This window comes from Arachis stenosperma, chromosome 2, assembly GCF_014773155.1.
Source record: "Arachis stenosperma cultivar V10309 chromosome 2, arast.V10309.gnm1.PFL2, whole genome shotgun sequence".
In the NCBI taxonomy this organism is placed as follows: Eukaryota; Viridiplantae; Streptophyta; class Magnoliopsida; order Fabales; family Fabaceae; genus Arachis; species Arachis stenosperma.
Window position 1 is genome coordinate 70272788 of NC_080378.1, and position 9537 is coordinate 70282324.

Below are 9537 nucleotides of genomic sequence, written 5' to 3' on the forward strand. Positions count from 1 at the left end.
TTCTATCCTCACATTACTACCATCTCTAACCCAAATGTTGGACCCCAGCAACCTCACAGACTCCTCATCATCAAACTGAGACATGCGTTCCCTTACCCTAGTATCAACCCAGTCATAAGGATCTACCGCATCACAGTTCTCCATCAAGGGCAAGAAAAGAAAAAACGCAAGAAAACAAGGAAGAAAAGGGAAAAATCACAACTGACCTTGCTTACTCATCTTTCAGACAGCAAGAGGAAATAAACTTTATCCAAAATCCCAGCAATTTGAAAAAGAAAAAGAGAAAAGTGAAGCAAAGCATAACTTCTATACAACAGACGGTTACCAAAGTCATGCATTTACTTCATTTGATAAAAAAGAGGCAAGCATTAAAACCACTACCAAATCCAACGGACAGGGGTACATCGAGAAGTGGGACAGTTTCACATCAATCATGTCACGATGGCGCGCAGAACGAAGCCACCACTGCAAAAGGAAAACGTTTTGAATTCTAACACAAAATCAAGCCGAGCTTGGGGGCTGTAAGGAGCACACATGACGACAACTCAGCGACCGAGGATTCCGGCACTCCAAATTCGAAAGCTCGCCTTGATCCTGCCCAAACCAAGGCAAGTTTGGGGGCTATGATACGTCACCCTTATCCTCGGTCGCGCAAAAAGCTCGGCACGTGAGCCGATGATATCGTCGGGCCGATATACTCGGCACGACAACAGACAGTAACGGCCTCACCCATTCGAATAAAAAGACACGTGCTCAACATAACCTACAAACTAGGACCTATCCACAGAAAACGGTAAAACAATCCCTATAAAGTCGAACTAGCATTCTCGGCTACGGGGCAGGTTCCGCTACCAGTTTTCATATTCACTTACTTACTCTCACTTAATTATTCTCTCTCACGAGATTATCACTAACTTGAGCGTCGGAGTATCTTTTGCAGGTATTCCCGCCGCGGTGTTTGATCTTGGCCGACGTAAAGCTCTTCCTCTCGATTGACGACTCACTCAGAAGCGCTTAAACTCGGCCTACTCAGTGTTCAGACGAATGAATTGGAAACCAAAATTCGCCGGTAATACTTTCACCCGACGAATTTGATGCCTACGCCACCGATAAATTTGACAATAAAACCGCCATTAACGTGTAATATTAAATTGGACAGTATTCAACATTTTTTTTTTTTTGTTGTGAAAACGATTTTTCACAAGGAAATAAACCCGATGTCTATTTTAAAACTTGGACAATTAAAATCATAATCTTTTGAACCTTCTAGAGAAAAACAAATCTTTAAGGTGTCAAGATAACATATGTTTAAGAGAATGGCATTGCTTTTTCTCCATGTTCTTATTCTTGGTTGTTCTGTCTCAATATACATGTGTTATGCGTATATCAATAATGGAAAATCGGAAATGGACATTTCAGGATGGGTTTGCAGCAAAGGGCTATGTCGACTTGTTGCGTCACTTGAGTGTTAATCACTTAATTGTGAAGCCAGCACATTTCAGTGATTGAGCATGTCAATATTGTATTTTCCAAGTATCAACAATATAATTCAGATGTGAACTCAACATCATAAAACAAAGATGCTAAATGATGAAAGTATGTGTAACAAAAACACCAACACCTTAAGTCTGGTATCCAATGTCATAAGCAATTAATAGACAACTAAAAGTAGTGAGTCTGCTCCACTGTAATATTATTAAAACCGTCCTTAATTCTCAAATATGACTTCATTTTTGGTCATCTAAATAACCCACATTGAAGGAAAAAAAAGCAATCAATCACGTGTTCCTTTGTGAAAACACATGATGGACCAGACCACTCAAGCACCAAAATTGGATAGCAAATTAATTAGTACTCAGAGAAGAACTTCTTAGATAATAAAATATTCTAGATGCTTCTCAAAAATTAGAAAAGCAGGCATGAACATTCACTTTCAACTCCACAATTATGAAAAGTGGCCTCAAAAAAATACCGTAGCTACTCTAAACTTTCGCCTGCTGAGAAACATGTGGCAGCATCCTATCAAAGTATTATATATTTAGATTTAGCTAACATGTAATAAAAAATTTTAAATATATTTCTTTAATAAATATAAAATAAATATATTAAAAATATATTTTTTTTTAATCGCAATCTTAACAGATGTTTTTAGTGACAACATATAATAACTAAACTCTATATTTATTTGTAATTATTGAATTCTTAATGTCTAGTGTTTTGGATGTAATTAAGTTGATATTTTATGATGATAAGCAACTAAATACAACTAAAATGTAAGTCTTGTTCAATGCATCCGCATGATGGATGGGAGAATATGGATGATTTAAAAAGCTTATTTGACAGCAAAAACTATGTATAGTTTGGACCTCTTTTTTTTTATAGGCAGTTATCTTGGGATTTGAAACAGCAACCACATGAAAACGGTTGGTTTCTTTTAACCATGTGCGCTTCAGAAAACTGTTGAATGAATCTTCCATGTAAAATGCATTGCTTAACTGGTTAATACTTAGCTCCATTTTTGAACATTCTTCCTTTTTCCCCTTTTATGTTTCTTGTTTTACAAAAATTCTAAACAAAAAAATTAGTTACCAACTCAATTTTATATATTTGCATATAAATATGTATTGTTTGATTTATTTTTAATATATATTTCATATTTTAACATATATTTTATACCAATAATTTATTTTATAATTAGTTTTTGATGTATACCTAATATAGTTGATATTTTATTATCTTAAAATAACTTGGTAACTTCTGCATAAAAATAAATTTTGAAACCTTATTTGATGCTAAATTAATTACAAATAAAAGTAATCAGCAATGCTACGTGACTAGCACATATTATCATTTTCATTTTTCAACCAATATTTGGCTGGCAATAGTTTGCCCCATATTTGTAGGTGTTTGCACATAAGAAACATATAATTTGCACCTATATCTATTTTTACACACATAAATTTGTAAAATTTATTTATTTAAGTCAATTTAATATTTGTACGGGTCAAATAATGGCTAAAATTACTAAAAACGATGATTCTCTAGAGTTTCTATGAAAGTAATTTCATATGAATCAAATTGATTTTCTAAATTAATTAACTTGCATTAGATTAGTCTATAATTTTTTTTTAATTCTAAAGAGTTTAATTTTGATACTCTGATAATATAAAATATTTTATACAGTCGTCTAATTATATTTTTTTTATTATTTATGTAGTTAATATAAAAAATAGTTATTTTTACTAACGTTGTTGAAGATATTAAAAATCAAGATCAAGAAGAGTCTTGATTAAGAAGTTAGAGTTTGGTTAGAAAGTTAGTTATGCTTAGACTATGCAGCTGCTGCAACATTGTAGTATAAATATCTGACTTGTATAGCTAGTTGAAGCATATATATATATATATATATATATATATATACCTTTTGTTTCTCAGCATTTTATTCATACAAGATAAGTAAAATTCAGTTTTAGTTTTCTTCTCCGTCAGTTCTTAGAGAAAACATGTCTTCTCTGTATTTCATGAAAAACAAGTTATTGCAAGATTCATCAAGGTTCATCAGTTTTTTTAAAATGTAACATTATATTATTAAATATATGTAAAATTATTTTACATTGAGAATGTATTAAAATTAAATATCATTTGTGAATCAATTTGATTCAATTAAAATATAAAAGACTAATTTGATTCATGTATAAAACTTAAATTACTTATACATGAAACCAACTCTTATTAGTATACTTTATCAAAAGAATCGCTTGTGGCAAGTGACCTCATCTCAAATGAATGACTTCAATAATCATTCAATATATACCTAGTATTTGAATTGGAGTTCACATGGTTTCTAATTCACTCGCATTGTAACAAGTTACAATAATAATTTTATTAGTTTGTTAACGATCCATTATTAATATGCATGATTATGGAGATTCATCAGTTAGCTTTTGAAATTAAATTAAAAATCAAATGCAACACAATATAATTACTTATTGCATAATAAACAAAGGATGCGGCCACAAGCTTATCATTTGAGAACCATTTGAAAAATGACATCACATGCAAGCTCTGACGCTCCAACACCGTTCACTATTTATACCCTCACTTCTCCCTTTTCCTTCACTCCTCAATTCATTCTCTCTCTTTCTCTCTTTCTGTTTCATCTTTCAACAAAAGTCAATTAGAGAAATATGCATAACATTTGTCTCAACATGCCACCAATGGTCCAAAGTTTCAACCCTGAAGACCTCTTCACACGAAGATGTGTATGGGTAAACGGACCAGTAATAGTTGGGGCCGGTCCTTCAGGCCTGGCAGTCGCAGCAGGTCTGAAGGACCAAGGCGTCCCTTTCATCATTCTTGAGAGAGCTAATTGCATTGCCTCTCTTTGGCAAAACCGTACCTATGATCGCCTCAAGTTACACCTTCCCAAGCAATTCTGCCAGTTACCGAATTTACCCTTCCCCGATGACTTCCCTGAATATCCTACAAAATTTCAGTTCATTAAGTACCTTGAATCCTACGCTAACCACTTTAACATAACCCCACAATTCAATGAAACAGTTCAGTCTGCTAAGTATGATGAGACCTTCGGATTGTGGAGGGTTAAGACCATTAGGAAAAGCCACTCTGGTTCCAGTGAAGTTGAGTACATTTGCCGGTGGCTTATTGTTGCCACGGGTGAAAATGCAGAGAGAGTTGTACCTGAATTTGAAGGGTTGGATGAATTTGGTGGCCATGTCATGCATGCTTGTGATTACAAATCCGGGGAGAGTTATAAAGGACAGAAAGTGCTTGTTGTTGGGTGTGGAAATTCCGGCATGGAAGTTTCCCTTGATCTTTGTAACCACAATGCAACTCCATCCATGGTTGTTCGAAGCTCGGTGAGTCTGCTTACACTGTATTTTGGCTTATCTTTTTGTTTTCATATTCTATCAAAAAAATGCTTTAAAAAAAAAAAGCATCCTGATGCACAAGGATTCTGATAATTACATCAATGGCTGTTTTCACGGATAGAATCCGTGACGTTGAGATACACATAGACAAGTTATTCCAAGGCTTTTTTGTTTTCACTTCTTTTACAAAATCAGCACTAGAAGCATAATATTTATTTTGCTTTTGATGATCAGGTTCATGTGTTGCCAAGAGAAGTTTTTGGAAAGTCAACTTTTGAACTTGCAATAATGTTGATGAAACGGCTACCACTATGGATGGTTGACAAGATACTGCTAATTCTGGCCCATTTGATCCTCGGAAACGTCGAAAAATACGGTCTAAAGCGGCCTTCTGTAGGACCTTTAGAGCTCAAGAACACTGCCGGGAAGACTCCTGTATTGGACATTGGAGCACTCAAGAAAATTAGATCAGGTCAGATCAAAGTTGTACCTGGAATCAAGAGATTCTGGCAAGGGAAAGTGGAACTCGTGGATGGCAAGATTCTAGAAATTGACTCCGTTGTTCTTGCTACTGGTTACCGCAGCAATGTACCATCATGGCTTAAGGTTAGTTCTTTTCTTGCCCTTTCGTTGCTCTTTGTTTTTTTCCTAATTACTCTGAGCTCCACACATTCTTTTAGCTCTGTTTAGAGAGAAAGGACTAATTTCTATTTTGGTTGAAAAAAACAAAAGAAGCTTCTATCGTAGAAGTACTTTAAGATTTCTAAATGCTTGAGACGCATTTGCTAGCTGATACATTGGTCCTCTCTTAGGAGAAGTAATCGTTTATGGGAAATGATATTTACACCATATTTTCAATTTGTACACTCACTTTAGTATTATTAGATTAAGGAGAAAAGTGAGGTGAAATCGACTTCATGTAAAATTAGATAAAAATTTTGTTAAATCGGTCAAATTATCTAATGGCTCTGAGTTATCAATTTCACGTGAAGTTGACTACACCTGAGTTTCTACCTTAGATTAATTATGAAGAGTATTCAAATTTTACTTATTTATTCTAGCGTAATTATTATTTTACATATCATTAATTTTATAACTTATATTCCACAAGAGTTTCACTATTATAATTGGGTAATGTTAAGTAGAAAAAAAAAGCAGCTAGAACTTGTCTTATTTAGCATTCATTAATTGTCACAACAATTAATAAATGCTAAATAAGGCAAGTTATAATTGTTTTTGGCTAATTTTCTTTGGTTACCAAATATTTTCGATTTTAATTTATCAATAATTAGATCATTTATATTTTTATTTTACCAAAATCTTTTGTTTAAAGGAATTTGAATCTTTGTTATTGTTCACATTTATGATATCAATTTATAACTATAATGAATAAAAAAACAACTATATTTGATATATATCGAAAATCAGTCGCTAAGTAATTATTTGTATAAATATATGTTAAAATATAAATTATACATAAAAACTGATTTAAATAATATATATTTTTATTTAAATATACCGTAATTAATTTAGTGACTTATTTTTGTTGCTTATGTAGTTTTTTTAATTAAAAAAAATGGAGTCTTACATCAATAGACTAACTCAACGTACCACAAAATTTAATAATATAATATAAATATAGATAATCACGTAGAGAAGTAGCAAGAAAATAAAGGCTTTTAATTTATTTAAATATTTGACGGACTAAAGATGTAATGTGGTGCGGATTCAGGAAAATGACATGTTTTCAGACGATGGTGTTCCAAAGGACCCATTTCCAAATGGGTGGAAAGGCAAGGCTGGTCTTTATGCCGTTGGGTTCACAAGGAGAGGCCTTTCCGGTGCTTCTTTGGATGCCATTAGTGTGTCTCATGACATTGCCAAGAGCTGGAAGGAGGAAACTAAACAGAAGAAGAAAACAGCCGCTGCACGCCATAGGAGATGCATGTCACACTTCTAAGATATATACAAATCAGTGGTTGCTAAATCAGTTGCTATTCAAATAATTTTCTGTAGTGTTCGGTTAAGTAAATGGAGATCTGTTTGAAAAATAATAATAATGTAGAGTTTCCCTAACAAGAAACATTAGCCCTCTCCTTAAGAAAAATCCCATTGTTTGAAAAATAATTGGCTATTATTTTTTGTGCAAAAAGGAAGATGAGGCTTATTTGGTTACGGTTTTTCAGTTGTAAGGAATATTGTTTCACACATCAATTGAATATTGTATTACATTTTTTCATGTTTTAATAATGAAGTCAAAGCCTTCTCTCTCTTATAATCTGGTTATGATTTTTTAGTCAAACCCTCTGATCCTCATGGCAGTTAATTCATAGGCTCTTGTCCTCCAACAAAGCCCCGGCCTCAATAATTAGTTGACATTTTAATTTGGAGGAATAGAAAATATAATCTGCAACCTCTCTTGTTTATATCCACGTTGCATTGCACATGGATAGATCCCTAGCTACTTTATATATATATAATATATATATATATATATATATATATATATAATTAAATATTGTTTTCAGTTTAAGTAAATGAAATTCATTAATACTCAAGGCGCTGGTAATATCGAATTATTTGAGTAGTAGACAAATCCGTGTATCCCTAATCGTTTTGAGTTTTAGCACTAGAATGAAGAAAATCTTATGGTGAGAGATTCTTCCAGAGTATGTAATTGATTGCTGTTGTCAAAATATAATAAGGATACCGATTTCTCAAATATTAAAAACAAAAGGAAAAGTATAGGTGAAGAATAATATTAATGAACAATGTAAATAATAGAGTTAAAAAAGTAAATTAATCCTAAATATAATTAATGGTTTGATTAATTAAATTTTAATTATAATTATTTTTTAAATTAAAAAAATTAAGATTTTTATATTGGTGAATTAAAGTTCTACAATTATTCTCTTATCTTATCTTCCTCTTACTTGACCTTTTTCTCTTTTGTATTCTCAACCCAGTCCCAACTCTCTATCCGACACCACCGTCATCACCACCGGCGACCACCGTCGCCTACCCCCTCTTTCGTCCCTCTCTTCTCTTTTTCTTCTCTCTTTCTCCATTTCTCCTCAATCTCCTGTACGCTACCCTTGGTTTTTGTGCAAAGTCCAATCCCGACGAGAAATCCCAGTGCAACCCAACAGCAGCTGAGCTCTGTGTCGCTGCAACACCGCCTCTGCTACCGCTCTCTTTCCATTCTTCCCCTTTCACCAATGCAGGTTCCATGCTTCCTCCTGCCCGTGTTCTTTCGTTTATTTATTTTAACTAATTTTTAATTCTGCTTTTAGTTATTAGATTAGACTTAGATTAATAGATTGATACTTTTTGGATTCTAAAATGTTTGATGGCTGATTTTTCTAGATTGATTGCTGCTTAAATTGAGTTTAAAATCCCTGTTTATATATTGTGCACACCATATGCTCGATGAAATGTCTAAACGAAATTTTTTGTTTAATTCTTATGTTTGACCAGCATTTGTCTTAAATTTTGTTACCTTTAGGCATTATAATTTAGAATTGTGTAATCTTATGCTATTTTTAATGATGTTTAGATTGAGTTTTGACATGATACTTGATTATTAGTTTTGTTTAAACACCAAATTGGTTTAAATTTTTAAATTTGGTCATTTGATTAGTGTAATTTAAGAAGTGCATATCATGTTTAGTTAAGTGAATTGAATGAAACTACCTATTCATGTATGTTTTAAACATTCCACATGGTTGCCATTAGATTATTTTAAATTACCATCCTTATACTTCCATGCCATGCATGAACAAACAAATTTGGTCACAACTTACTTTATAGATGGAAATATATGCTCTAAGTGGAGATGCTGTTCATTTTGGATGCTAAATAAATGTGTTTTTTTTTTTTGCATTCTTTTTTATTTTTTCACACTATATAATATTGCTAGAAAATATATGTACAGTTGTGCATAACATACAATATAGTACTCAAAGGCCCCAAAATTCCAATTAACAAGTCCACAATATATACAACACTGATTACTACTATAAGAAAAATAAATTAATTAATAAACAAATAAGAAGAAGAAGAAATAAGAGAAGATTGACAAGGAAGGAATTGAAGAAACAAAAATGGAGAATGGGAATGTATCATTCACATCCAAGAAGAAATAATGAGCTTTTTGACTTTTCAAAGCATAGAAATGGACTTGGTTTTAGGTTGTGTAGGTGCGATTCAGTTGTGGCAAATCCATAGACGCTCTATATAAATACTTAATATAAGCCTAACTAATGAGGTGAGCTTTTTTATGAGTACGCTTTTCATTGTTATTATTTCTTGTAAGTTATGTATAGTAATAAATTTTTAATGATAATTTTGGAAAAAGTATTAATAAATCTTTTTAGTTGAAACTTGTTTAATAGTACAGTATTTAATTAGTTTGTGTATGTTTGATTGTAAGTCATAGAATGTACGGACATTACTAGAAGTGATGACACGGATCTTGTTGATGAGGTTTGGTCTCTAGTATATTGCTGTTTTTTTTCATGAACCGCGTATTTGAATCGACCATTAATCCTCATGTTCATTGAATGATGTCTGTTTTGAACTGATTCACAGTTACCGGATCATAGTTGCCTTGCCAAAGACAAAATACCAAGAGTTCGGATGCGGT

At 32.6% G+C, this 9537-nt stretch overlaps 1 protein-coding gene across 1 annotated transcript; it reads left to right on the forward strand.

Moving 5' to 3' along the window:
• Window positions 1-4205: 4205 nt before the first annotated feature.
• Window positions 4206-6881, forward strand: LOC130962353 (probable indole-3-pyruvate monooxygenase YUCCA3). The gene is made up of 3 exons (XM_057888576.1): window positions 4206-4880; window positions 5127-5498; window positions 6625-6881. Exons 1-3 carry the CDS (start codon window positions 4209-4211, stop codon window positions 6850-6852), a joined length of 1272 nt encoding a protein of 423 aa, XP_057744559.1. The 5' UTR covers window positions 4206-4208; the 3' UTR covers window positions 6853-6881.
• Window positions 6882-9537: the final 2656 nt, after the last annotated feature.